This window comes from Colletotrichum scovillei, assembly GCF_011075155.1.
Source record: "Colletotrichum scovillei strain TJNH1 chromosome Unknown Contig00002, whole genome shotgun sequence".
Lineage (NCBI taxonomy): Eukaryota > Fungi > Ascomycota > Sordariomycetes > Glomerellales > Glomerellaceae > Colletotrichum > Colletotrichum scovillei.
Genome location: NW_023336260.1, coordinates 3,119,792 through 3,145,521, shown reverse-complemented (window position 1 = coordinate 3,145,521; position 25,730 = coordinate 3,119,792). Strand labels below are relative to the sequence as shown.

General features: G+C 54.3%; 10 protein-coding genes across 10 annotated transcripts; 3 read left to right on the top strand and 7 right to left on the bottom strand.

Moving 5' to 3' along the window:
* Nucleotides 1-937: 937 nt before the first annotated feature.
* Nucleotides 938-2,557, top strand: HER10_EVM0011640 (uncharacterized protein; the record flags this gene model as incomplete). Its single annotated transcript, XM_035481066.1, has 3 exons — nucleotides 938-1,112; nucleotides 1,182-1,621; nucleotides 1,679-2,557. The coding sequence occupies 3 exons, from the start codon at nucleotides 938-940 to the stop codon at nucleotides 2,555-2,557; spliced, it is 1,494 nt and encodes a 497-aa protein (XP_035337727.1).
* On the bottom strand, nucleotides 2,541-4,737 carry HER10_EVM0004352 (folylpolyglutamate synthase). The gene is made up of 3 exons (XM_035474001.1): nucleotides 4,470-4,737; nucleotides 3,077-4,283; nucleotides 2,541-2,992 (listed from the first exon to the last, which is right to left on the bottom strand). The coding sequence occupies exons 1-3, from the start codon at nucleotides 4,590-4,592 to the stop codon at nucleotides 2,739-2,741; spliced, it is 1,584 nt and encodes a 527-aa protein (XP_035337117.1). The 5' UTR covers nucleotides 4,593-4,737; the 3' UTR covers nucleotides 2,541-2,738.
* A 224-nt stretch (nucleotides 4,738-4,961) lies between these two features.
* On the bottom strand, nucleotides 4,962-7,426 carry HER10_EVM0008920 (mitofilin). Its single transcript, XM_035478425.1, has 2 exons — nucleotides 5,390-7,426; nucleotides 4,962-5,327 (listed from the first exon to the last, which is right to left on the bottom strand). The coding sequence occupies exons 1-2, from the start codon at nucleotides 7,322-7,324 to the stop codon at nucleotides 5,283-5,285; spliced, it is 1,980 nt and encodes a 659-aa protein (XP_035337491.1). The 5' UTR covers nucleotides 7,325-7,426; the 3' UTR covers nucleotides 4,962-5,282.
* Nucleotides 7,427-7,757: 331 nt separating this feature from the next.
* HER10_EVM0011531 (Ras family protein) lies at nucleotides 7,758-10,024 on the bottom strand. Its single transcript, XM_035480961.1, has 5 exons — nucleotides 9,324-10,024; nucleotides 9,236-9,255; nucleotides 9,149-9,175; nucleotides 8,888-9,079; nucleotides 7,758-8,833 (listed from the first exon to the last, which is right to left on the bottom strand). The coding sequence occupies exons 1-5, from the start codon at nucleotides 9,400-9,402 to the stop codon at nucleotides 8,486-8,488; spliced, it is 666 nt and encodes a 221-aa protein (XP_035337717.1). The 5' UTR covers nucleotides 9,403-10,024; the 3' UTR covers nucleotides 7,758-8,485.
* Nucleotides 10,025-10,749: 725 nt separating this feature from the next.
* HER10_EVM0002624 (uncharacterized protein) lies at nucleotides 10,750-13,529 on the top strand. The gene is made up of 3 exons (XM_035472330.1): nucleotides 10,750-11,242; nucleotides 11,332-13,052; nucleotides 13,119-13,529. Exons 1-3 carry the CDS (start codon nucleotides 11,035-11,037, stop codon nucleotides 13,287-13,289), a joined length of 2,100 nt encoding a protein of 699 aa, XP_035336989.1. The 5' UTR covers nucleotides 10,750-11,034; the 3' UTR covers nucleotides 13,290-13,529.
* Nucleotides 13,530-14,074: 545 nt separating this feature from the next.
* Nucleotides 14,075-16,118, bottom strand: HER10_EVM0007980 (major facilitator superfamily transporter; the record flags this gene model as incomplete). Its single annotated transcript, XM_035477518.1, has 3 exons — nucleotides 15,593-16,118; nucleotides 15,422-15,524; nucleotides 14,075-15,333 (listed from the first exon to the last, which is right to left on the bottom strand). The coding sequence occupies exons 1-3, from the start codon at nucleotides 15,800-15,802 to the stop codon at nucleotides 14,075-14,077; spliced, it is 1,572 nt and encodes a 523-aa protein (XP_035337406.1). The 5' UTR covers nucleotides 15,803-16,118.
* Nucleotides 16,119-16,651: 533 nt separating this feature from the next.
* On the bottom strand, nucleotides 16,652-17,911 carry HER10_EVM0000162 (PHB depolymerase family esterase; the record flags this gene model as incomplete). The annotated part of the gene is made up of 4 exons (XM_035469956.1): nucleotides 16,652-16,741; nucleotides 16,802-16,852; nucleotides 16,924-17,364; nucleotides 17,474-17,911. The coding sequence occupies 4 exons, from the start codon at nucleotides 17,909-17,911 to the stop codon at nucleotides 16,652-16,654; spliced, it is 1,020 nt and encodes a 339-aa protein (XP_035336779.1).
* Nucleotides 17,912-19,234: 1,323 nt separating this feature from the next.
* HER10_EVM0009472 (kinesin motor domain-containing protein) lies at nucleotides 19,235-20,022 on the bottom strand (the record flags this gene model as incomplete). The annotated part of the gene is made up of 2 exons (XM_035478958.1): nucleotides 19,235-19,358; nucleotides 19,418-20,022. 2 exons carry the CDS (start codon nucleotides 20,020-20,022, stop codon nucleotides 19,235-19,237), a joined length of 729 nt encoding a protein of 242 aa, XP_035337539.1.
* Nucleotides 20,023-20,549: 527 nt separating this feature from the next.
* HER10_EVM0010223 (uncharacterized protein) lies at nucleotides 20,550-23,574 on the bottom strand. Its single transcript, XM_035479690.1, has 3 exons — nucleotides 22,489-23,574; nucleotides 20,886-22,425; nucleotides 20,550-20,836 (listed from the first exon to the last, which is right to left on the bottom strand). The coding sequence occupies exons 1-3, from the start codon at nucleotides 23,374-23,376 to the stop codon at nucleotides 20,739-20,741; spliced, it is 2,526 nt and encodes an 841-aa protein (XP_035337613.1). The 5' UTR covers nucleotides 23,377-23,574; the 3' UTR covers nucleotides 20,550-20,738.
* A 354-nt stretch (nucleotides 23,575-23,928) lies between these two features.
* HER10_EVM0011576 (uncharacterized protein) lies at nucleotides 23,929-25,304 on the top strand (the record flags this gene model as incomplete). Its single annotated transcript, XM_035481004.1, has 1 exon — nucleotides 23,929-25,304. A coding segment is annotated over exon 1 (1,194 nt), but the record flags the coding sequence as incomplete, so codon positions are not given.
* Nucleotides 25,305-25,730: the final 426 nt, after the last annotated feature.

Sequence of the window (25,730 nt, the reverse complement as noted above, 5' to 3'; positions counted from 1 at the left end):
AGACTCAGCTGATGGCTTGGTAATCAGCCCTCAACTTCAACATTAACTCACATGTTACCGTACTACAGTTGCCATCCTTGATACATCTGCAACGGCGACATTTACGATCCTGCGACCCTGCGACTTGGAAGCCGAGATCGCAGACAGCCACACCTTTGCGACGGGACTGAGCCAGAAGTTTGAACAACTGCCAGGGTCCTCCCTTGCCCCCACCTCGGCTGTTCCCCCCGCAATGGAAGGCTTATCCTTGGTTGTCGGAATGCTTGTCATCATCACTGGGTGTCTGCGATCGGGTTCATCTTTGCGTGGCTGCTTCTCTATTTATTACCTAGATAGACTATAACCCATTTCTCTCATGGCAATATATTGGTATGTTTATAGGGTTGGCTGTGTATATTGTAAATCACCTTGAGTATCATACTAGGTTATCTACCCCCCAAGCTACGAAACAGTTACCCAGCTTCTGCACCGGCACAGCCCGTCGTCTCGGAGCAATTAGATAGAGCGTCAATTCCAGCCACCGATACTTGATACACTCAAGGTGCTCAAACAAAATCTATTCTTGAATGCGTCACTGATAGATGCTTCACTGAGTACTACTTCAACCAGTAAAGGTGATACAAACATGTGTGACTGACATCCCTCGAGAGTGGAGTTCCAAGCCTCCCTTGAACCGCTCACTCTCATCTCAAGTGGGAACTCACTCAAAAAGCTTCACCACTCACAAACCACCAACCTAATTTCAGCCTCAACCACCACACGTCAAACTCACAAACAATGCTTCTTTCAACGTCGTGATCACACACCCCTACCATCCACCTCTCTCCAGTATCTCACACTCATGAGGCTCTTCTTCCGTCCGCACCAAGCCTCAGCCTCATTGCGCCTCATAAAACACCCCTCCAATAATACCTCCTCATCAAGACTCATCACCACAATGTCCTCCTCCGCAACACCGCCATCATCACGGACTTACACCGACGCAATCAACCTCCTAAACACCCTCATCCCAAACCTCAAAGTCCACGCCCTCTTCAACAAACCAAAAGATGCCCCTCCTACCACCGCAGCACCAGCACCAGACCCGAACCTCCTCGCCATCCCCGAAATGCGCGCCTGGCTCCTCCGCGCAAACCTCACCCCCGAACGCCTCTCCTCCCTCTCCTTCATCCACATCGCAGGCACAAAAGGAAAAGGCTCCGTCTCAGCCCTCACGACCTCGGCCCTCCTCCACCACTCATCCTCCTCCTCATCCTCTTCCTCCACGACTTCAATAGGCCCCATAGGAACCTACACCTCCCCCCACCTCCTCTCCCCCCGCGAACGCATCGCAATCTCCAACCACCCCATCTCCCAACACCTCTTCGCAACATCCTTCTTCGAACTATGGGACACCCTCACCTCCTGCACCTCCCCCTCCGCCCCGGGCAGCACCGCCAGCACATCCGGCCCAAACCTCGGCATCGAACCGGGCTCCAAACCCTTCTACTTCCGCTTCCTCACCCTCCTCGCCCTACACGTCTTCCTCAAGCTCCGCGTCCGCACCGTGGTGTTAGAATGCGGCATCGGCGGCGAATACGACGCCACGAACGCCATCCCGCCCGAGGCGGTGACGACCTCGGTCATCACGCAGCTGGGCATCGATCACGTTGCCATGCTGGGGTCCACGCCTTCGCAGATTGCGTGGCATAAAGCGGGCGTGATGAAGCCCGGCGTCGCGACGTTTACGCGCGGGTTATCTGATGAGGTGCACCCGGGCGTGATGGCCACCCTCCGCTCCCGCGCGCGAGAGGTAGGCGCGGAGCTGATCGAGGTCGAGGACGAGGATGTCGTTAAGTGGAGCGGTGTCAAGGATGCAAAGTTACCCGGCGGAGACTTTCAGAAGAGGAACCAGGCTCTCGCTGCGCTGGCTGCGAGGCGGCATATCCAGGTCCTTCAAGCTCGGGACGCGGGGTCGAGTACGGTAGGGGAGGTGAATTCTTCGCTGGCGGATGTCCCTGAAGTCATCATCGCCGGTCTACGCGAGGCGACGCTCCGTGGCCGGCATGAAATTCTCAGACAGGGCAAGGTGTCATGGTACCTCGACGGGGCGCATAACGCGGATAGTCTGGCGGAAGTAGCGCGCTGGATATCTCCCATCATCACCTCTCCCAACACCTCAGACACTACAAACAACGAGGCCAGCTTCGTCCTCGTCTTCAATCAACAAGAACGCGACGCCTCCGCTCTCCTGACAGAGTTCCTCCGCCAGATGAAGACCCTGGGTGTTGAACTCGAGACGAGGCTTTCCGCCGCCATCTTCACGAGGAACGACAAGACTAACATCGCCGGCGAGGGCGGGGAGGTGGATCTCAGTGTCCAGGAGGCGTGTGCTGCGGCGTTTAGGGAACTGTATCCTGCTACAAAGGTCGTGGTGTGCAGGGACCTGATGGAGATGAAGAGCGCCGTCGATGGCGTCGCGGGGATGTCGACGTCGGGGACAAAAGTGCTGGTCACGGGGAGCATGTATCTCGTTGGGAACGTCATCGGCTTCTTGGAGCCGGAAAATCTATTGTGATTCCACCCAGAATAGAAGACTAAAGAATATAGAACATTTAATTCTAGAGTTGAATCCGTGAGGACATGTCTGTTCGTCCCCCTATGTAAAGCCGTTGTTAAACCCCATTCTATCCCATAAGACCGCATACTCTTAGAGTCAAACGCAAAAGCAACATGAATACTCCACACCCTGTAAACATCTACAAAGCATCCGCGCCCTCCAGAATCCCTAATGCGCCACCAACAAGATGCAAGCTCCCCGTGACAAGAGCCTGCACGCTCTCGCCCTCCGGCAGGCCCTCGCCGACGCTCCGAACGTGGTTCAACGCCTCTTCGATAGTCGGTATCACGCGCACGTCGGCGTGGGGATCCAGCTTGGACCAGCGCTCCGCAAACTGCCTCTGCACCGTCATGGCCTCGATGGCTTTGGCGTCGTACTGGTGGTTGACAAAGTCTGCTCATCAAGTCAGCATCTTCCTCTCTCATCCAAATACTCTCTCCCATCCCATTGATGATCGTAGAGAGAAAGGGGACTTACCTCGCTTATACCCAGTCTGGGCATACGTAACATTCGTACAAAACACCACGCTCTCAAACGCCCGCCCATCCACCCTCTTGATAGCCTCATACATGCCATCCAGAAAGTCAATCGCCTCCGTCCGACCCTGCTGATTAAACACCAACGCCCTCGGCCCCTTCTTCCCCCTGCTCGCACTCTCATCCACATACCACCGCGCCGCCATCCTCAGACTATCCGTCGTATGCGCCCCGTCAACGTACCACGCAACAGCGCCCTCCTCCTTGACCTCACACCGCCCCCTCCACACAACCCCCTCCAACCCCTCCACAAACGGCTTCGACAACCTCTCCGGATCCCTCCTGAACTCGGGATCGACCCTCTCCAGCGCAGTCTCCGCCAACCTCACCGCCAAACTCGCATTCCTCTTCTGGAAAACCGCATCAGGCCGGATCCTGACGCCCTCCAACCTCGAATCAACACCAACAACCTCCATATCAACCCCCTTCTCCCTCGCCCTCTCCTCCAACACTCCCGCCGCCCCAGCAACCTGCTCAACCGTAAACCCCTTACTCCCCGTCTTCATAATCCCCCCCTTATGCCACGCAATCTTCTCCACCGTATCCCCCAGCGCAAAAACGTGATCGATCCCCAACGTCGTGATCCCCGTCGCCACAGGCCGTCCCACGAGATTCGTAGCATCGTACTCCCCCCCGATCCCCGTCTCCAAAATCGCAACATCGCACCCCTCGCTCAGGAAAGCGTGGAAACTAACCAGCGTGAGATACCGCGAATAAATCGGCCTCGTCCCCACCGCGACAACCTCTTCTTGCGTCTTATTCTCCTCCCCCAACCGATCCCACACCTCGAAGAAATACCGCGCAAACAGCGCCTCGGATATCGGCACGCCGTTAATCCGGATCCGCTCCCTGACCGCGATCAAATGCGGCGAGATCAACAGCCCGACCTTCCGCGGTATCGACTTGGCGGAAGCGGCGCGGTGCCGCGCGAGGATGGAGTCCGTGAAGGCGCAGGTGCTTCCTTTGCCCTTTGTCCCCGCGACGTGGATCACGTTGAGGCTGTCGAGGTCGGAGACGGAGTAGCCCACGCGCGCGAGGTAGGCTCGCATCTCGGCGACGGAGGCTTCGTCGGGGCGGATGCCTGCCTTGCGCCGGGCTTCGATTACGGCGAAGGGGGTTTGGAGGGTGTTGAGCGCGTCGACGGCGTCCTGGGGGTTAGACTGAGTTAGTAAAGCTTCGTTACGTAGTTCTTGGTCCCTCCCCGTCGTGCGATCCTCAATTGCGTGGCTCTGTAAACTCAAGCTTGAAGATGCAAAAGACATCCCCGATCTCCGACCTCGGACAACACTCTGAAGCTTCACAGCGGGGAGGGGGTATCTTGGGGAAAGACTTACATTGTACGTCCTCCCGGCAGTAGCCATCATTCGTCGTCCCAGAAAGCGCGAAAATAGAAAACTCCTGCTGTTGCTGATGCTGCTGCGCGTGAGGCGTATTACGTGGCGGGATGCATGATGCATCAAGGACGTTGGGAATGCTCCCTCTTTTTTTGGTGGTACCTTACTTTGTGGCGGGGCTCGAAATGGAGGGGTTACCAGAGCTCTCCCTTGAACTCTGATTACCTCAAGGTACTTTGGAAAGGTAGAATTTCGGGGTGTGGTAAGCTGCTGCGTCTGCTGCCGGGTTTCGGTGGGGGGTTCATTCTGGTTATATGCGGCTTCCACTGGGGGTGGGCGCTTCGGGACTCAAGCCGGGAGAGCGTGGTCCGGGGGCCCTGCGCTCGGCGCTCGTCCCGTTTCCTTACAAGTTTGCGCCAAATAAGGTAGTCAGTCCAGACGGCTCTCGTGGCACCGGCTTGCGACAACGCGTCGAAGACCCTCTCAAACTCAATTCGTGTTTTTATACCATTCACCTTAGGTACTAGTTGACCATGTGTGTTTACAATAAGCTCCTTTCCAAGTTCAGTAATGGCCCGACCGAATCAACTCAGCAAATGGTAGACCGCTCTGGGTCACAAGTACAGAACATCACAAGTAGAAAGACTTGATAAAATACACTGCCTTCGTTCAAGTCTATGGGCTATGTCTTACACAGACCAGAGGTCTAGGCTATCCTCACTCTCTCTCTCTCTCTCTCCGTCTTCTAAATATTCTCCCCATGGAAGAGCCCCCCTTTCATACTAGAACAAAAGAAAAAATGTTTCCCGTCCATTATTCTACCTTGAGACTCTGCAGACGCGCTTCTGTCGCAATGACCTGAAATCAAACACATTAGCTTTCAACTATTTTTCCAATGCATTCAGGGGGGGTGTACTCACATCAAGAGCCTGCTGGACCTCAAGAACCTTCCTCACCTCACCGAGCCAGTCTCTGCTCAGCGTCTTCGCCCAGCCCTGCAGACCGTTCATCTCACGGGCCGCGGCATCCAGGTTACCCTCCTCCAACAGCGTCTGCGTGCGGGTGAGGATGCTCTCGACGTCGTCGCCGCCGACCAGGCCCTGCTTCTTGAACATGACCTTGCTGAGAAGGTAGCTTGACGCGTGGCTGGCGACGCCGGCCTCTTCGGGCAGGAGGGACGCCTTGCGCACCTCGTTGGCGACTATCCTGAAGCGGTCGATAAGCTGTGCCGCGTTGGAGAGACCGCGCTGGTAGGCCGACGGGTTGATCGAGGCAATGGCCGCGTTGACGACGGGGTCCTCGGCCGCAATCTCCTTGAGCGCAACGAGCTCGCGCGTAAACGGCTTGGGCGTCGTCGCGTTCTCCAGGCTGGCGCGGACGGCGTCCACGGCGACGTGGAGCTGCTGCGTGCGGAGGTTGGTGTCGACAACCTCGTTCCAGCCCGTCGTCAACTTCTCGAGGTCCTGGACGGCCGCCGACAGGTTGTTGAGCTTGCCGAGGCGACCCTCGCGCTCGGCCTCGACGTGGCCCTGCACCTCAGCGACGAACTCCTTCTTCAAGGCGAGCGCCTGCTCAAGCAGCTGGTTGTTGAGACGCTCCTCGTTGAGCTGCTTCTCGCGCTCCAGCAGGAGCTTGACGCGCTCGTTGTAGGCATCCTTGACCTTCTTCATCTCGTCCTCGAAATCCTTTCTCCACTGGGTCTCCTGGGCGACCATGGCGGACTCAACGCGAGCAATCAGGTCGTTAGCGGCCTTGTCAAAGTCGGCGACCTTGGCCTCAACCTCGGAAGCGGCCTTCTCCTCGACCGAAGACTTGATGGCCTTGATCTTGCCTCCGACCTTGCTTAACTCGCTCTTGGCCTTGGCAATGGTGGGAGAGTAGCGGCCGTGGGCCTTGTCGGCGTTGATGACGGTGATGATGTCGTTGAGCATGCGGACGAGGTCCTGGACGACGGGCTCGGTGGCATCTTCAATCTTCAGGGCGTCGATCGGGGCAATGGGAGGGAATCGCGAAGGCTCGTTAACCTCGGGGGCCTTGAATCCGTTCGAGTCCTCCTTGGGCGCAGCAGCAGCAGGCTTGGTCTCCTTGGCGGGCTCAGGAGCAGCCTTGGGAGCCTCTGGCGCAGGCTTGGGCTTCTCGGCCGGCTTGCTCACCTCCTCCTTGACGGCGACGACCTTGGCAGCAGCCTTGTCAACAGCGCTCGACTGACGACCGGCGGGCTCGCCGTTATCGGCTACTCTCCATGACGCGCCGCTCTGGGCGGGGATCTTGACCTGGCTGCCGGTATCTCTTCCCTTGATCTTGTTGGAGAGGTTGGGGAATCGCTTGCGGAAGTCTGCCTCCTCAAAGTAGAGAACGGCCTGCTCGCCAAAGGGAATATATTCGGTGAAGAAGTCGTGGAAGGTATCGTTGACGCGCGAGTACCAGACACCACCTCCGAAGCCGACGGCGCCGAGGATGGCGAGGGTCAAGACGAGGTTTCTCAATCGGCGGAAGAAACCCTTCTTCTTGGGCGCGGCAGCGGCGGGCGACTCGGGCGGAGGAGGAGCAGCGGCAGTGGCAGCCTCGAGGTTGGGAACAACGACCGCGGGATCGGGAGTCGGGGGCGTGAGAGGAACCTCTTGCTTGGGGATGGTCGGCTCGACGGCGGAGATCTCGGGGACGGCGCTCTTCTCTGAGGTGATGGTCTCTGATGCCGGCAGGACGGCGGGTTTGGAAGGGTCGACAGCGGGCTTCTTGTCGTCTGCGAAATGCCTCCTCTGGCGGGCGGCAGCGGCCTGCCATTGGCGGCCAACAACGGCCGCCGCAGGCCTGTGGCCGAGCACCCTCACGGATCGAATCGACGTTCGCAACATGAGGGGATGCAATGGGCCGACAGGGCGTAATTGGGGGTGAATGATGTCGAAGGGGAGTTGCAGTGGGAGGTGTTCCGTACCTTTTGGTGACGGGAATCCAGGCACAAAAAAGCTCAGGGAAAAGTTCGGCTAAAACTGGGTGAGCTTTCCAGCCGCGCCGTGCTGGTCCGCTGCGAGCGCCGAGCGGCAGGAACCGGGATCTCAGCCAGGACCACCTGCCTGCGCCCATACCTTAAGGTACCTGACCTTAGGTACTGCGTAAAGTACCTCAGAAAGAGCTCACGTCACTCGTCACTCGGCGGCGACACCTGTCAATTATTGACACGCGGCTTTCACACTCTCCCGTCTTCATCAAATTGATTTCCATCACATTTTAATAGAAATAATACAGGTTTCTGCTTTGCGTGAATTTTCTCTCAACAGTCTTGATAACCTGGCGAATTATTCGGTGGAAAAAAAGATAATACCTACAACTACGTCACCAAGCTTCACTTCCTTGGTGGCTCCATTTGGAAATCTTCATCGGCATCCACGAGCTGTGTGTATATGCGTCCATAGGACCATGTGTAGTGCATCACCAAGCCCAGAAATGAAACGATAAGAAATTGTATACGGCCCCATCCTTGAGAAACAGTTGCCTCTATCGCATACTGTACATCAGAAAAATGCTGCAGGATGCTTCCCCCAGTAAAGTGAATCCGTTCCCGTACACCGTCTTATCCCAGGACTGTCCCTACACCCGAGTTGCCGCAACCGAATGACCAGCTCAAAGACTCGAAATGTAAAATCACACACACACACACACACACACACACACACACGCGCGCAACTCTCTCCTCTTCTCCCCTTGACTCTTCCCCTTCTCTCCCTCTCTCTCTCAAAAAAAAGTACTGTTGATATTAAAAAGCTGGGTCTGGCATACCCATTCTTTGGTGTCGGGGTTTGCGACAACGCTCTTCTTCAGCCCAAACCCATCCAGCCCAAACGCCGTCGTGTGCGTGCTTGTATTGGTGCGGTGCCTGAACTCATGGGTGCCCTCGCGCAGTCTGCCAACAACGGGAGCCTGCCTCGCCTCGGACGTGATGCCAATCTTTCGCCGATTTCCTTTGGGCTCGTTCGATATGTGATGATGATGATGTTGGAATGTGAGTCTCTTCTCACTTAGCAGCTGCAAGGCCCGCTGACATTGCTGCCGGGAGTCTCGGGTTGAAGGCTGACGCCCTGTCGCTGGCCTGGCCGAGCGTGCCTAGGGCCGGCCTGGTCAAGCGGCAGCTTCTTGGCGATAGCAGTGAAGAGGTCCTTGACGTTCTCGGCCGTCTTGGCTGATGTCTCGAAGAAGAGGAGTCCGGCCTCGCGCGCATACGCCTCGGCGTCGGCCGTGGGCACCGCTCTCTTATCGGGCTGCTCGGTGACCAAATCCAGCTTGTTGCCGGCGAGGGCGATGATGATGTTTTCATTGGCTTGTCTCTGCAATTCCTTGACCCACGCCTTTGCCTTATCCAGGGATGCCTTGCTGCTGTTAGCATTCTTGTGAAGGATGCCATAGGTTATCATTCAACCTACAGATTGGGTGATGTCGTAGACTACTACAGCGCAGTTTGCGTTGCGGTAGTACATGGGTGCAAGGGACTTGTATCGCTCCTGTCCGGCCGTATCCCAAATCTCGAACTTGACTGTGGTGTTCTCGTCGAGGGAAATGGTCTGGGTCAGGAAGGCGGCGCCGATGGTCGATTCGCGGTAGGAGTCAAACTGGTCCTGTAGTGGCACAAGGTTAATGACCTGGTGTGATGATGAAGCCGGACAAGTTGTGCATCAGGAACTTACTTTGACGAAACGCAACACGATGGAGCTCTGGACAACGGGTTAGCACCAACGGATGGAATTTCCATGAGGATCCGGACAATGACATACCTTTCCAACAGCGGATTCGCCTGTGTATCATCGTAACTGTTAGCTATTGTTGTGATGGACGACTTGGGCGGCAAGGAAGAACACATACCTAGCAAGACGAGCTTGAACTGCGCAAAGCGCGTGTTCATTCCGCGCGCACCTGGAGCACCGGGGCCTCGGGCAGCCATTTTTGCGTAAAGTGAAGAAGAGGTTTTGGGGAAGAAGCGGGCGATGGCAGGAAAGTCGGCGTTTGATGAGCCCAACACACGGAGCGAGAGGCTGGTCTAGAATGGCGGTTGTATCGAATGTCGCCGGACGGACTCGTTCGCTGGCGTTCGGAAAAGGTGGTCCAAGTCGTAATGGAGAAAATGAGGGCGATGTGACGTTGATCGAGATAGGGATCGAGGGTCGCGAAAGCAGCCGTCGTGGATCAAAAGATTCGTGGTTGCGCGGCGGGAGGGGCGAGGGTGCGAGTACTGCGTAAAGGTCGGTCGGTGGTGGTGGAATGTAAGGTGGGAAGCAGCGGGATGGGAGTTGATAGTAAATCGGGGCCTGGAATAATGTGACTGCCTTGGGGTCAACCGTTCTTGGGGGTCTCGGGGGGGCGTGTGGGTGCTGTTGGGTGGTGTGTGTCGGTGATCACTGATGCTCATTCACTGTCTGGTACTTCCGTACTTTATTACGGGCTGTGTGAGGTAAGGTACTGCGTAGGTAAGTGGTAGAGACTTGAGAGTCCTAGCGCCCGACTAATAAGGTACCTTACCACATTACCTAAGGACCAAGCTGTCTGCAAGTTCTGTAGGTACTCTGCAGACTGCAGTGGAGCGCTGAGATGATACTCACCAGTCGCCGGGCTGTCAGGTGCAGATGGACGGACGGACGGGGGACACCTACGACCCCGATGACTTCTGACCAGGTGCCAGACACGCCAGAAGCCCGACTAAGGTGACCTCCAGCTCGATAGTTGGGCAAAGTGGTCTGCGTTGATTGGCCGACGGGAGGATTTTGCCGTGTTATGTAATCCCTGTGTCTCTCCCGGCCTGCTGGGCGGTGGCAGTCTGTCGCCGCCAGAGGTCGGGTGCATCATCAGGGGTACGTACTGCTTTAGTCATGAATCAGCCACGGCACCATCGTCACAGGACTGGCAGCATCTCAGCAGTGCTCTTGATACAAGGCTTACCTAAGGTGACGGTCTTATGTAATCTTCAGATCCAGCCAGCTGCCCAGCTCCCTCATTGGATCATAGCTCCTGAACATGGCCTGTGCTTCCAATTGTTTGGTCCCTCTTTCACAGGCCGGACTTTCAGATTTCCAGAGTTCCAGTGCGTCTCCAGCCCCTTGCACAGCAGTACTCCGTACCGAAGCTCAAAGCAGGCTGTTCTACCTCAGCTAAGGTACTTACAAGTAGGTCGTTGCCCAAGTTCCCAAGGGAAGGTACCTCGTCAAAGTACCTTTACCTTGTGTGGAGACGTTCCCCTTGCCCCCCATTCCACCCAGGCTGTGCTTGCGACTGCAGAGTGACGACAGCCATTTTTATTGGGGTTCACAATTCAGTGCAGCCAACCAAAGCCTCAAGCTGTCCTCAAGGCTCTGGATACTGGATGCTCGTCGACACTTGAACTTGCGACCGTCAGCTCCAACTTCAACAACCTCCCAGTTGGACGACAACAAGGGCTTCAAGGCATCTCCCCTCCCTTCGACCTCCCCTCATTCGTTCGCTTCTTTTCTGCTTTGCCTAGCCTTGCATTGCCTTGTCCATCTAGCTCTTGCTTCTCTTCACTACTTACTACCCTTTCAACATCCCGCTGCCGCCCGTCACCATGGCACCCACCCTTCCCTATCGCGACATCAACGTCAAGGTCGCCCCCGACTCTTACGTCTTCACTTCTCCCTCCTCGCCTGATGCTCCTGCCTTGGTCATTGACAGACCGACCGGAGACCTTCGTCTTGGAGATGCAGGCCTGGGCAAGAGAGTATCCCGGCAATCAAGCATCGCCGGAATTCTGGGCATAGTCCAACTCAGACTTGGTAGGATCCCATACTGTCGCCAGCAACGCCGTCAACCCCTCTTGGTCTGCTATACAACACAATTCGCTAACTCCCATTTCTCTCTCCAGACAAGTATGTCATCATAATCAACAAGGCCCAGCCTGTCGGCCGCCTCAAGGGCCACATGGTCTACAAAGTCGTCAGCACCGAGATCCTTCCCATGCGCGAGCGCCAGATCCGAGACCCCGACGAAGATACCTTTATTGGTCTACTCGAGACCTTCATGAAGAACGGTCCCATGTTCTTCTCCTACTCTCTGGACCTCACAAACTCCTTCCAGCGCCAGGCCTCCGCCGACACCTCTCTCCCGCTCTGGCAGCGCACAGACGACCGCTTCTTCTTCAACCGCTTCATCCAGTCAGACCTGATCGACTTCCGAACGAGGGGCGCCAGAGGCCATGTTGGTCCCCAGCCCGGCGTCGACCCCTTCATCCTCCCCGTCATCTTTGGCATGCTCGAGATCCGCCCCACCACCTTCAAGGGAACCCCCGTCACCGTCACCCTCATCTCCCGTAGATCCAGACACCGCGGCGGTACCAGATACTTCACTCGAGGCGTTGACGACGAGGGCCACGCTGCCAACTACAACGAGACGGAGCAGATCACCATCTTCAATGACTCGGGCAGTGGTATGGGCGGCTTTGCCGGCAGCAGCGACATGCAGAGCGGCAAGTACGGCGCCGACGGAAAGGAGACCCAGATCATGTCCTACGTCCAGACTCGCGGCAGTGTGCCCACCTACTGGGCCGAGATCAACAGCCTCCGCTACGTTCCCAAGCTGCAGGTCCGCGGCATCGATAGCGCTTTGCCGGCAGCCAAGGCGCATTTCGAGGAGCAGATCCGTCTCTACGGCGACAACTACCTCATCAACCTCGTGAACCAAAAGGGCCGTGAGCAGCGCGTCAAGAATTCATACGAGCAAATGGTTGAGAAGCTCGTATCGTCACCGAAGGAGCGCACCGAGGGCGACCGCATCACGGACGAAAAGTTCACCACAATCCAGCCCGAGAAGCGCGCCGTCGAGTTTGACCGCCTGCACTACATCTACTTTGACTACCACCACGAGACCAAGGGCATGAAGATGCACCGCGCATACGCCCTCGTCGAGAAGCTGCAGGAGGCTCTCCAAGATCAGGGCTACTTCCGTGCGGTGGACATGCCGGGATCCAACGACGGCCGTCTCGAGCCACGCAGCTACCAGACCAGCGTCATGCGCACAAACTGCATGGACTGCCTGGATCGCACAAACGTGGTGCAGTCCATGTTTGCTCGCCACATGTTGGACCGCATCTTTGAGGAGATGGGCTTGATGTCCCGCGGCTCGTCCTTCCGCGACGAAGACCCGGCCTTTGAGCACATGTTCCGCAACCTCTGGGCCGACAACGCCGACGTTGTGTCCAACTCGTACTCTGGCACCGGAGCCATGAAGACAGACGTCACCCGCACCGGCAACCGCACAAAGGTAGGCGCTCTTCAGGATGCCCGCATCGGCGTCACCCGCTACTTCAAGAACAACTTCTTCGACGGTCCCCGCCAGGACTCGTACGACCTTTTCCTCGGCGTGTTCCTCCCTGGTACCGCAAATATTGGAGGCTCCCTCGTCTTTGCCGACCGCCGCCCCATTCTCATTCAGTCGGTCCCTTACCTTCTCGCTTTCAGCATCTTCCTCGTTCTCGTCGGTCTATTCTCCAAAAGCGAGGCCGTCGTCACCATCCGTGTCTTCATCCTCTTCTGGCTCGCCGTCGCCGTCTGGTCTGCCAGCTTTGTCTTTAGCCACGGCATGCTTTACGTAAGTCACAGCCATCATGCTACCCTTCTTCCTATTATGTTCAATCCAGCTGACAACCTAACTCAGGTCAACTGGCCCAAGCTCAACCCCAGACCGTGGGCCAACGAGGGCTACGCCGAGCACATGTCCAAGGCCCGGAAGGATTCCGTCCTTGGCTCCTTTGTAGCTCGTCACGAGCGCGGCCTCAGCACGGCGAGATATCTTCATGCCGAGGAGGGCAAGAAGAGAGTCGAGTGAGGCTGGTATTTGGTTGCGGCCCACCTCTCTATTCGTGGCTCATATTGTGTGTAATCGAGCCGTGTATCAAAGGGAAGACGGCTTTCTTGGTCCGAGATTCTACATTCATCCCTTTTTGTCACATTCTTCACCGTATAAGGTCATACAGAAACCTTGTTTTAAACTACTTCTTTCCCAATGCCGAGCCGGGAGTTATCAGGCATGGAATGGACATGGCATAGATGTCGTAGCAAATTAACGGCTTGTCTCAAGAACTGAATAATACAAATTTTTCCTTCTGATCCCTCGAATTGCGCGTTTCCTAGAAGTGTTCGTCATTTGTACACATTTTTCACGACTTCACGACGATAAATAGGAGTCGCGCACCATTGACCAAATTTACATGAATCAGAGCCAATTTGCGAAGTCTAACTGGGTGGCCTTCTGAACAATTGGCAATGACAGTCTCCTACTGAGAAATACGGCTATGCATGCCCAATCAGAGCATCTAACACAGAGTGTCGACCGTTTGAACACTTTATGGGTTGCATTTCGACTCTTGAAAAGCCCATAAACAACTTCTTGGTTGTTGGTTTGAGAAGAACTCTATGAGCGACTGGATAAGCACAAATTTGACCTTCAAGTCTCCAAGTCGAGCTACATCTCACCAAGCCATAGTTGAACCAAAGTAAATAGACCGATAAAGGCAGTCGAGAGGCTGATGCGAGGTCTTGCGGTAATTTGATTGATATTCAACAGTCCTCGCAAAGACGCTGACAACTATGAGGAATTGGTTCCTCCCCCCTTCATATGGGGTATAGAAACTGCTTATTCTGCAGATCCGTCAGATCCAAAACCGCCAAATCGACCTTGACCCGAACCGTCTCGCCGCCCTCGTCAACCTGCTCAACCCACCCGTCCCGCTCGTCCTCGCTCAGCCCAGCGATATACTCCAACCGCTCCTTATTCCTCCGCACGAGTATGAACCGAATAATCCACAAAATCACCGGCGTCCCGATCCAGCTCACCGAGATCATGGACGCCCACGCGCCGTAGAACCGCGGCGCGTTGGCCGGCACCCAGATCTGCGGTGACACGAGGTTGCCGACGCTGTACCCCAGCATGAACATGACGTTCCGCGTCAGCTTCTTGGTGTACCCCGCCGCCGTGGACGTCGTCCACCCCAGCGCGATGATGTACGTCACGCCGTACGTCGCCGCCGCGAGGATCAGGCACGCCAGGAGGCCGATCTTGCGGTCCCAGGGGATGGTGATCATCGCGATGCCGCCCGCGACGGCGGGCATGCACCAGAGGGTGCCGTGGAGGGCGAGGTTGCTGGGCCAGCGGCGGAGGGCGAGGGTGGCGACGACGCAGCAGAGGATGCCGAAGGCGCCGCCGGCCGCGGCGACGAGGGTCGAGCCGAGGGGCTTGATGCCGATGGAGGTGGTGATGAGGTTCTTTTGGCCGTAGTTTAGGTTGTTGGAGTACATTAGCGTAAAGGACTGCAGGGCGAAGAGCCAGGATACCGGGTCGCGGAGGGTCTCGAGCACTTGTTCGCGCTTGAAGCGCTTCTGCTCGATGGAGCTCTGCTGCGCGGCGTGGACGCGGCGGATGACGTGGATTTTTTCTTCCAAGGTGAGGAAGCGGGCCTCGGCCGGGTTGGAGGGGTACTCGAACCAGACCCAGACGGCGAGGAAGAGCGTGAGGCCGCCGGTGACGATGTGGAGGAGCTTCCAGGGGAGGACGGGTCCCTCGGCGTAGAGGAGGCCGTAGGAGAGGAAGCCGGTGACGAGGGGCGCGGCCTGGCAGGTGATCCAGAGGACTGGCTGGAGGTAGGACTGCTCGCGGCGGTTGAAGAACATGCCGATTGTGATTTCCATCGCGGGGACGATGGTGGCCTCGGCGGCGCCGAGGAGGAGGCGGAGGACGATGAGGCCGGCGTAGGAGGTTGCCGCGCAGTGGAGGAAGATGAGGACGGACCAGATGAAGATTGTGATGGCTACGTATTTGCTAAAGGGGAGCTTCTGCATGAGGATGTGGCCTGGCCATTGGAAAGCTAGGTAGCCTTTGAGGACGTGGGTATTCGCGTCAGTTTCTCGCTGGAAAGGTTGTTGTGTAGGCGGAAAGGGGATGTGTAGGTGGGTTATACTTACCAACGTAGAACATCGTGTTCAAGTTGTTGTATTGGGCTTGTCTGATACCAGTTTCCTCAAAGAGGCCTAAGATAGCTGCGTAACCGAGTGTCGACTTGTCAACCTGTGGAAGAAGTCACGGTTAGCCAGTTGCTCATCACACAAACTCAAATTCCATCGCGATCAACTTACAAAAAGCATGATGTTGATGGCCGACAGGAGAGTCATGACGCGAAGATAGAGCTTCCTACGAATCTTCTTCTCCATATCGGGCGTCAGGGGACCGAACTCGTCGCCATGCTGCTCGAGAAGCCGCAGCGTCACGTCGGCGTTCTTCTCCGAGACGGTCTTGCCCTTGGACGTGGACGTCACCTTGGGCTCAACCTCTTTTTCGTCGGCCATGATTTCAGGTGTCTTCGTTGAACGACAAGTACTGTCAAGAAAGATCACTATCTTCTCAGGTTTACGTGCGCGACAGCCCGCGAAAGAGTCTCATCAGGCTCGTGTAAAGCATGCCGCAAAGGGAAGCCATCAGCGAACACCTGCGATCTTTAACCTCGTAGCCTCCATCGCATCAATAACTGTTGTGGGTCCCATCAAAATGTCGTTATCGAAGGACGTGATAGACCATGTTCTTCTTGTCGTCTCATTCTGCGAGGTTAGTGGTGAGCCGGGTCTCGCCAAGCAGCCAATGCGCGATGTCTCTCCGCTATCACGCAATACCCTGCGGCGGTCATCCTCCCGCCTTTCACTCCGAGATTTTACCAAATATTTAAACAGTATTGGGAAATCTCGTGGCATCATTGCGCACACCCAAGCAAGCTACCAGTCTCCCGGTCGGAGCTAGAGCAAGTCTCATGCAGCACACTTGTTGTGCATGGCGTAAAGGCCGATTTCTCGGCCTTAGACAAGGGTCGGAATACGGCCGACAACGCCTCTACATGGACTTTTTCAGGGATGAGAGTCATTCAAAACAGCTGATTCTGGGCATAAGAAGGGGAAAACCCCTCAGAATTAAGTTTGATCAAGTAGGTAGCCTTATTTGGAAAGAGTGGAAACACTCTCCCGGCAACCGTTCGGCTCAAAAAGCTCGGTCGACCGGAGGAGAGACTTGAACCAACATCCCGGAAGACTGACGGCCCCACATCGGCGCCGTTTCTTGAACTTACCTTGACTTACCCTGATCCTCTGCAGTGTAAATCCAGACATCCCTCGACCTGCCGTCTCATCTGTCACAGTCCAAGAAACTGCTCAAAGGCATTGAGAGTACCACTGGTTCGCGGCCTGGCAAGTATACGGGCTCGCGCAGGCGGTACACCCGCTCCACCCGCTCCCGCCGCACTGGCCCCACCTCGCAACCGTGCACCCTCCGGTCGGCGGCGCGCTCGCCGTCGACGTCGCCGGCGGTGCCGCCGAGGTCTGCGTCGTCGTTCCCGGCTGCGTGGAGCCGCCCTGGGATCGTCAGTCAAGCTCTGTTCTTTGAAAGGGAAGGAGAAGAAACGGGAAACCGGAACAAAGCTCACCGTGATCCCAAACCACTTCAAATCCTCAGCCCCCATGACAGGCACACTGTGCCCGACCCCCGTCCCGTAAATCCCCTCCAAGTTCGGCCCGTACACGTACTTGGTATACTGCCCGCTCGGCGTGCCGGGCAGCGTCTGCTGCGGCGTGAGGCTGTACCCGAACACGCCCGTCCACTGCTTGATCGTCTCGTTCCAGTTCTGCGGGTACAGCGTCGTGTCGGCGCTGCCGTGGTAGATTTGCATCCGGGGCCGGCTGCCGCTGTATCCCGGATACATGTTGAGCGCCGTCTGGGCCCAGGCCTGCTGCGAGGCGATGGACTGGCCCTGGCTGCAGGTCGAGTTCCAGCCGTTGACGGTGCCGGTGTAGAAGCAGCCCGCGGGCACGCCCGAGTAGGCTATGCCGGCGGCGAAGAGCTCTGGGTAGGTTGCTGCCATGACGTTCTAAGTTCACTCGACTTTAGCAGAATGTCACTTGTTGAGATGAAGAGTCTCTCTCCCCTGTTATACATGTCTTTTGGCAAAAGCTGCTGTTTGGAAAATAGAAACTCACCGTCATCATCGCCCCCGAAGACGTCCCCGTCACGAAAACCTTGCTCTTGTCACCGGCATATTTATCGAGCGTATATGTCACCATGTTCGCAATCGCATTACTGTTCCCGCCGCCGTTATGCGTCAGGGACGCGGTCGAGCTGACGTCCCAGCACGTGCCAGAGTACGGCGACTCCGGGTAGATGACAATCAGCCCGTAGGTGTCGGCGTACCCTTTGTAGGGCGTGTTAGAGTAGTACGCGCTCGCGGTGCCGGAGCAGTAGTGGATCGCTACGATGATGGGTGGGCTCGCCGCGAGCTTGTCCGGGACGTAGATGTACATCTTTGCGCCGGACGGGTTGGCACCGAAGGAGGTCACCTGTTGGAGAGAGGCGGCGCTCGCGAGGGAGGGGGCGAGGAGGCCTATGAGGGCCTTGGTTAGGAGGGTGAGGGGCCGCATTGTGAGATTCGATCTTTTCCCTTTTTCTCGCCTCGTTGTAAACTCTGGTGGGCGGTTTTTTTTTTTAGACCTGAGCTTGGGGAAGAACAGCTGTTCTTCGTATCCTTGGGTGGCAGGCCATAGAAATCGTCTTATATATGCAACTTTCCCTTTTGAGGTCCGCGAAAGTGGGCGGCGGACGCAATGATTCCGAGGAATTGCGGACTAGTGGCTGCGTCGTCACCTCCATCTCCCAATAATCTCGGGCTTCTGAAAAGAGACAAAGTCTTAAATTTGCCAGAATTGAGCTGTAGAGCTTTTAACATTTCTAATGTGAGTCCCATCAATGTTTCCCTCGTTGGAGGGTATTCGTCGGCTGTTACTCGACCGTTTGAGGCCGTCAGTCAGCGATTGAACATGACAAAGTCTTCCGCTTGTGCTTTTGAGCCCAGCTTGCCATTAAAACCTAGTCAGGTCAATGGTGTTCATAGAACAAAAAGAACACGGACCGAATGCTTTGTGTCTCCGGCCCCTGAACTGGGAAGGATTGATGCTACATGTATTGGGAACCCCGGCGATTCTACCACTTAGTCTCCGCTATCTTGTTCAGTCGATGACTGCAACGTTCCCCATTTCCCGGGTCAAAGGAAGCATCGTTTCTGGAAACCGTTCGTACAATGCATAAAACCCATGATAGCAGGCTGTTAATATTGGAGAGAATCCACGTGGAGGTTGGTGACATTGAGGTTCTGTTTAGCCTGAATACGCAGAGCAGTTGAGCCTCTATAAACGCCTGGAGCCGGGGTCCCCACACCTTCACATAAAAAGGGCAATCCTAACTTTGAATGGATGGTGTAGTCGTGTGTTCGTTCGATCCATCGAAGAAAGTAGAATACGCCCTGGGGAAAGGGTACTTTGGTCAATTTTTCTCATCTCCTGTCATAAGAGGAATAAGGGGGACGTGGCCTAGGGGTATGAGGGGGGAGTCTTTGTATTAACCCGAAAGTCCTCGAGCTTCACTCAACCTAACCTTTTGTTCGATCCCCTATCGAGGTCCTTTTTTCTCCTTCTTTTTCTTTTTTCATTCTCTCTATTTGGGCCTGATCCAAACGGGGACCTTACGAACGAGTCCCACTTTGATAGAAACCCAGACACCGCTGCCAGATAGCCATCCCGTGAGCAACGTTTCGATCTCGTACATGGCGTGATACGTTTATCGACCTTCACCTAGAGGCTGAGCTAGGTCCTAACATACCATACAAGCAACTTGTAAAGTGGCCTAGTGTGAGAGACCGTTATTGGTGTCTCGTCAACAGTCCCGACACAAATCGTGGATGCGCCTGTTCATGCTTGATGTTCATCAATCGTCGATAAATCCAGACGCATAAGCGTACCAAGCCAAGCAGGTTTACCAGTACGCGCAAAAGTAAAGCCATCGACGACAACAAATCCCTGCCGTTCATAGAACCTATTCTCCGTCATTAGAAACAACCGTTACATCTCAAATCAGTCCTCTGTCGCACTCACCTGTTCAACTTCTTCTCGTTCCCAGCCCACGCATCAACATAAAGCACCTGCATACCCTCCGCAACCCCATACTCCCTGGCCCGTCGAATGAGCGCCTCTCCAGCACCTTTGCGATACCGCCCGGTCCTGTAATCCGTGACAACCACATCGAGGTACACGAAACCGTCCTTCTTCCCCTCCAACTCGTCACGAATCTTCTCTTCTTTGTCAAACTGCCCCTTGACGTGGCCGGGAAGCCAATTCGTGCGCACAAACGCGGCGCCGACGGATACGTAGCGCTTCCCATCCTCGGTGGTCCTGTACCGGAGGCCCGGCTCGTCTTGCCCGGCATCGTGCGGGGTAATCGCCCTGGTCGCCGCCTGGGACGCAACCTCGATTTCGGCGATGAAGATTCGCAAAGCATCGCCTTCGCCGGTAGTCTGGTACCTCTCCGACGCCGCGACGTCCTTGAGGTTCTCCTCGACGAAGCCATCTTTCTGACTAAATGGCTGCGACCCCCACATCGCGCCGCTGCCCAAGGCCGCGAGCGGCGCGAGGGTCGAGTCGAACGCTTCCACGATGAAGTCCGCATCGTGAGGGGCTAGTCCAGCGTCTCTGACGTTCATCGGGTTGGTTCTTCGAGAGTGCGCCGCAGAGGCCTTTTTCGTGGCTTAGTAGCGATGGTATGACAAGATGGGGAAAATGTCGAAGGGGGAAAGCAGGGTTGAAGGCCCCCGTTAACATACGTTACTCACCTACCTATTCAAGGTATAGTCAGCATCGCTTGAATCCTTTCCCGTGTCGACACCAACGACACAGTGTTGAGAGGGCTACACCTTCAAACCCGCGAATCAGAAGCGGCAAAAGCGGCATGGCTTTTGATTCTTCGCTCGGGGAGAAAACCACATCACATGAACGAATTCCGGCTCTGACCAGCAGACGATGGATGAAGCGGTCGAACTTGGATTCATTGCGTTCGTTGTGTTAACCACATCGCAGGGCATCGTGTGCTCGAAGCTGCTCTCACTACCTTGCATCGTACTTCAGATCTGTCTATGTCTTAGTTTTTGGAATCATAACAGTAAGAGAATTAAGAGTGCTCAAGTATCTATTAAGCATTGAAAGAGAGATTAAGCGTCAGAAACAGACTAATAATCTATTCTTCACATTTAAAATACATGACTAATATTGAGGCCTACCCCATAAAACGATGACAACTAAAGGATGATCAAAGGCTCCCGAATTCTGCTATTGTTGATCAAAAGTATGTTGAGAAGCCCTCTTAATTACTATTACTGATGAAGATTGATTTTCATTGATTCCCCTGACAGATTAAGAATCACTAAGCATTCCCATCTTCGTACTCGTTGTCTTCTGTTAAGTGAGCACCGCCACCTCCATCATCCCCGTCTCGCAGTGCCTGTTCGGTTTCGTGGTCTTCTATATCTATCAGTAAAAGACTGGTGCACTTCAAGATACTCTGACTAACCTTCACGCCTGATCTCTATAATCTCGTCTTCTGAATCGACTCTGGTATGCTTACTCTTGTCTCGAGGCTTTGTCTGATCTGCTGGCTTTTCTGCTTCATCATTTTCAAAAGGCCCGCGCTCCGGCACTTTCTCTTCTCGCACAACGTCGACAGTGTCGCCCATACCAGGTACGTCAAGTTGGTGGGCCTTGTTAGTTCCCTCGCTTGGAATCATCTCACTCCGCGGCCTTGGGAGATCGCCAAAGGTTGGGTTTGCCAGTGGTTGTTTTCTCTGATCACCCCCGCCTGCTCTAGATTTGAGCTTACCTGTCTCAACTTGTTCGCTTGCTTCCTCTCGATTCTTGTTGTTCCGTTCACGCGTCGTTGTGCGGTCTATGGAAACGTACGAAAACGGCGGCACGTACGTTTGCTTGTTTTGCCGTGAACGAGTATTCGAATCATAGCGTTGTGTATAGCTAGACTTGGGGTAGCTTGTGTACGGCGCTATTGTATCATGCATGCGTTGACTTGCACTGCCATCTCCATCCAACATCTTCTGAAGATTCTGAGCATGCTTCAGGTATGCCTCTTTCTCGTTAATCCGAGACGACAGAGCTCTAAGAACCATGTACTGCGAGTATTGAGAGAATCCAGCAGACGAAAAGTCGCCTGATAGGAGAATTTCATGACGAAGCGTTTCCCGAATCTCAGGAGGTGTTTCGGGGACACAAAGATATCGATAGAGGAGCGTTTGCTTGTATCTTCGAAGATTGCCTCCTTTCTGCCAAATGCCACTGAGAGATTTCAGTAGCTCTAATGGGTCCGAGGACAAGTAAATCAACTCCTGGATACAAGCTGCTTGAAGCTCAGTGTCGCCAAGATTCTCAGCCGTCTTGAGCACCGTTTGGATCACGATGGTATCCTCTTCGCTATCTGTTGTCGGGCTCGGTCTCCAATCGAGAGACTCATCTTCGATGGGTGCATAAATGGGTATGTTTTGATGGGGAAATACTCGCTTAGAGATGCGTAATTTGCCGGGCAACCGGTGTAGTCGATGTGTCAGAGCGGCGAGACCTATGGGCTTCTCGCTTGTATATTGCCCTATTAGTACCTTCGCCACGGCCCAGCGCAGGTACGGACGGGACTTGAGATTTTGAGGATCTTGGGCCAAGATGTGCGCCGCATGCTTTTGGGCGACCCCGAAGTACTTGATAGCTGTACGCGAACTATCAAATTGCGCCATGGACGCGAGTACCAAGGTCGTGAATATGTCCAACAAGGCAAATGACACTGCTTCGTCTTCCATTGGCGTGTCCCAGTCGTCAACTATCGTCTGCACGATATCCGCTTGTCGTTTGGAACCTCTGTCATCTTTTCCTCCAAACATCATGCGGATCATGTCTTTGAGGCCATAAGAAGCTAGACATTCCTGAAAGATGTCTCTGAATTCCCATATTCTCCCCTCTATCTTGAGGTAAAGATATACCTGGTGAAGATCCTGCGCACTCATGGATGCAAGTGAGCTATCATCAAGATAGATGGCGTTCTTTAAAACTCGGATCTACTCAAAGTAATAAGAGTTAGATATCGAATGCTATCTTCAATGTTTCGCGAGCTTGCATACCTCTGTGGAGTCCAACTTTGGCCAATTCTTCCGCAGCAATTGCAAAATCCCTGGCTTCTCGATTGCAGACAATGTTGGAAAGTCAAGTTCGGAAGAAGCTTTAGCTCTCTGAAGCAGAAGATACCAACTAGTCTGTACGGTACCCTCTGCTGGCTCTGGTGGAAATTCTCTTGCCAATTGAGAGAGCGTAAGGTAGTCAGACTTCTCAAGCAGACATTGGCCGTATTGCTCCAAAATGTAAGGGTTGTCCACAAGATCCTTCAAGCATTCATCAAAGAGGGTGGTCGCTTCCTGGAATTTCCCTAGTCGCCATAACCTTGAAAACTCCTCGAGCTGTTCTTCAAAATCCTCAGTGATGGCTGTCTCTGTGCGTAGCGAAACGTCCTGGGGCGATTTAGGGTTCACAAGCACCCGGATATCATCCTGTGAACTTGAATTTCTACTGCCGTTGAGACGATAACCAGATCCTCCGACTCTTGTATCATGCCCCTTCAGTGTCAAATCAAACGAATGGTAGTCGTCGTTTTCAGAGTCAGAAGAGGAAGGGACATCAACATAAATGTTATTCGCAAAAGTTCCATCATATGACGACCGATGACGAGCACTCTCTTTGAGGCTGTGCGATTTGGCGGCAGAGGCATGATCCCGTATATAAATGTTGTTCTGAAGCATAAAGGGTTGCTGTAAAAGTGAGCTTTGTTGCCAAGATGGCACAGAATTTGGAGCATTCCTTGATCGCACTGTAAGAGGCAGCTGTCGGATATCCGCGCCATCTTGGTATAACCAGTGGATGTTACCCCGTGGGCGCGCGACTTTTTCCTTGTTGTCTTCGGCAGGTCGCGAACCTGCTTCTTCCCCGATCTTGTCATCTTTTTGGCCCATGTTCATGGCGAGGAGAAGTTTTGCGAATTTGATATTATCTATACGAAGGACTGCTGGCCTTGCCTTGTTGACGCCGAATTGGCACGACAAACTACGGTGTGAAAATGAGGACGGGGCAACGATGGCAACAATGAATGTTGTAGTGAGGTAGTTAGAGAAGAGATCTCTCACTTAATACTGATGGGTAATCAGGCTGGCGCTTAATCGAGGCTTGGCTGAGCTTGTTCGCAGGGTTGCTGCATGAGCCCCGGCATAAATATTGATTGTGTATGGAAGCTTACTGGGCCTGCGTCACACATCAGTCAAGATCGCAGGCGACCAACCTCGCATCAATGTATGCAGGCATGTCTCAGCTCGGCCAGGTATGTCAGCAAAGCTGATAGACGGCCTAGAACATCCAGTAAAAACATGCATATTTCGACAAAAATGGTCTGTTGCTTCTGCGGTACTCCGGGCGTAATCATGATTCTCAGAACAGTTCGTCTTAATTTGTTGCCTACCAACCCAAGTCCAATCAGAACCGCAAGGCATACCGCAACATTGTCACGGAGAAAGCAAGAGATATGCAGGTCAACGTGGCCCTAACCAAGGTTTATACTGCGCTATCCGCCATATGACCCTGGGCGGTTCCAACCAAAAAGGTCTCTCGTCGCCTTGGAGTGTCGCGCACTCGTAACATCTCTCAGAACAAGTAGAAACACTGAGAAGCTCAACAACCCATAATTCTCTCGCTGCCCACGATGGATGATCTAGTCACTGCGAAAAACAATCTAGCCACAATCAATCGAAAGACTCGCTTCGGGCCAACAGACCAATATCGATTCAACGATGAAACCAACCCCTTCACTTTGAAGTCGTCCCACATTGGAGTTGGAAAAATCGGCAAAGTTAGTGTCGAATGTTCAACCCGGTGGACAAAAGCTCGCTGGGGAATCCTAGGGTCTAATGGGTTGCCCGCAGGAATAGTCTATGTCGACCTCACCATTGTTCAGCCCTCCGGCCATAGACTTCGGAGCGCTACAATCACAATCACTCTTCACGAATCAATACTGGACACGCGCTTGCATAGAAAACACTTCGGAAGACGGCTACACATCACGCCGAGCAACAACTCTCAAGTTCAGATGACGAACTACTTTGCGCCGCATTCCCTTGCTGGGGAGAAGCATGTTACTACCTACGAAGAAGAAACAAGTTTGATGCCCACTGTAGATGCCGGTGGCATTGCTGGGCTGGGTGGTCTCGGATGGAAGCGGAAGGAATCCGGAACGAAGACGGACTACTGGTGGTTCAAGGGGTATACACGATCCTCGCCCGAAGGTACATACCTTGAATGGCAATTGGAAGGGACACAATCCAATGGCCCGCGTCACCCGCCCAAATTTCATACAGCCTTCGCTTTTAACCATACTGGTAAAGCTGCCAGCATGCACGTCAAAGTCGAAGGCAGGCTGAAAAAGAGGTACCAAGACATCGGACGCAGCCTTTACAACTTTCGCTCTAAGCCGATTATCATGGACATCGATCTTTCCTTGGTATCAAACTACAAGAGAGATATCGAGGTGTTCGCCATGGGCCTACGAGAGGAGATGGAACAGGAAAACGAACAAGAAGCCCCAAGAGAAATGACGGAGAGGTTTCCGCCGAACAGCAAGGACGAAACGCCCTCCGCAAGACTGCAGGACGACTTATCAGGTTCAACTGTTTTGTCAGAAGACTCTTTTCACAACGAGAGAGAAGAAGGAGCCGCTTTGAGAATATTGAATAGTTCTCCGTTTAGGAGAAGACCGGCAACTAACACAACGAATCCATGGGCCAACCACGACCACGGTCAACAGCACAAAAGCCAGCATGCAAAGGATGAACTGGCTATCGAGGCTTTGCGGGATTCAGACGGTAAAACGAAAGCTACGATTGAAGTGCCTCCAACCCCTTTCATAGTCCTCGTGTTCTTCTACATGATGAAGTTGTTAGGTCTAGACTCAAGGCGGTGATACTTATGCTAGTACTTATTACCCACTAGCAATATCTACATTCTACGTCAAAAATCAAGTGTACGTATGTTACGCTTGCCGTTGGTGTTCGCGAACATCAAACGTCCACCAACACATATTAGTTTGCTTGCCATAACCAAGCCAGGGTATGTCGTCTATGTAAATCCAAGGGCTCAAAGTCGACACGCCGTTCATGGAGACGGCGTGGCCGACTCACGTTGCAGAGCATCGTTGCACTACTGCATGAGGTGGACCCTGTCGCCGACGGCAGTTGCTCTCAGATATCAGATCAAACTTTGACACGTCTTGGCAAAAAGAGTGAGGCGAGCTTTTCGCGGATGAGACTGGGTCGAGGCAAGCTTAGGC

What these genes read in the sequence shown, in the direction of transcription:
- HER10_EVM0008920 (XM_035478425.1), bottom strand. Translation starts at nt 7,324, where the DNA reads ATGTTGCGAACGTCGATTCGATCCGTGAGGGTGCTCGGCCACAGGCCT. An exon ending in AGGTCCAGCAGGCTCTTGAT is followed by an intron (nt 5,328 to 5,389) that starts GTGAGTACACCC and finishes GTTTGATTTCAG; the next exon opens with GTCATTGCGACAGAAGCGCG.
- HER10_EVM0004352 (XM_035474001.1), bottom strand. Translation starts at nt 4,592, where the DNA reads ATGCATCATGCATCCCGCCACGTAATACGCCTCACGCGCAGCAGCATC. An exon ending in CTGCCGGGAGGACGTACAAT is followed by an intron (nt 4,284 to 4,469) that starts GTAAGTCTTTCC and finishes TCTAACCCCCAG; the next exon opens with GACGCCGTCGACGCGCTCAA. An exon ending in CCAGACTGGGTATAAGCGAG is followed by an intron (nt 2,993 to 3,076) that starts GTAAGTCCCCTT and finishes CTTGATGAGCAG; the next exon opens with ACTTTGTCAACCACCAGTAC.
- HER10_EVM0002624 (XM_035472330.1), top strand. Translation starts at nt 11,035, where the DNA reads ATGGCACCCACCCTTCCCTATCGCGACATCAACGTCAAGGTCGCCCCC. An exon ending in CATAGTCCAACTCAGACTTG is followed by an intron (nt 11,243 to 11,331) that starts GTAGGATCCCAT and finishes TTCTCTCTCCAG; the next exon opens with ACAAGTATGTCATCATAATC. An exon ending in TTAGCCACGGCATGCTTTAC is followed by an intron (nt 13,053 to 13,118) that starts GTAAGTCACAGC and finishes AACCTAACTCAG; the next exon opens with GTCAACTGGCCCAAGCTCAA.
- HER10_EVM0010223 (XM_035479690.1), bottom strand. Translation starts at nt 23,376, where the DNA reads ATGAACATGGGCCAAAAAGATGACAAGATCGGGGAAGAAGCAGGTTCG. An exon ending in CAAAGTTGGACTCCACAGAG is followed by an intron (nt 22,426 to 22,488) that starts GTATGCAAGCTC and finishes TACTTTGAGTAG; the next exon opens with ATCCGAGTTTTAAAGAACGC. An exon ending in TATAGAGATCAGGCGTGAAG is followed by an intron (nt 20,837 to 20,885) that starts GTTAGTCAGAGT and finishes TGATAGATATAG; the next exon opens with AAGACCACGAAACCGAACAG.
- HER10_EVM0011531 (XM_035480961.1), bottom strand. Translation starts at nt 9,402, where the DNA reads ATGGCTGCCCGAGGCCCCGGTGCTCCAGGTGCGCGCGGAATGAACACG. An exon ending in GTTCAAGCTCGTCTTGCTAG is followed by an intron (nt 9,256 to 9,323) that starts GTATGTGTTCTT and finishes GATGATACACAG; the next exon opens with GCGAATCCGCTGTTGGAAAG. An exon ending in TCTACGACATCACCCAATCT is followed by an intron (nt 8,834 to 8,887) that starts GTAGGTTGAATG and finishes AACAGCAGCAAG; the next exon opens with GCATCCCTGGATAAGGCAAA.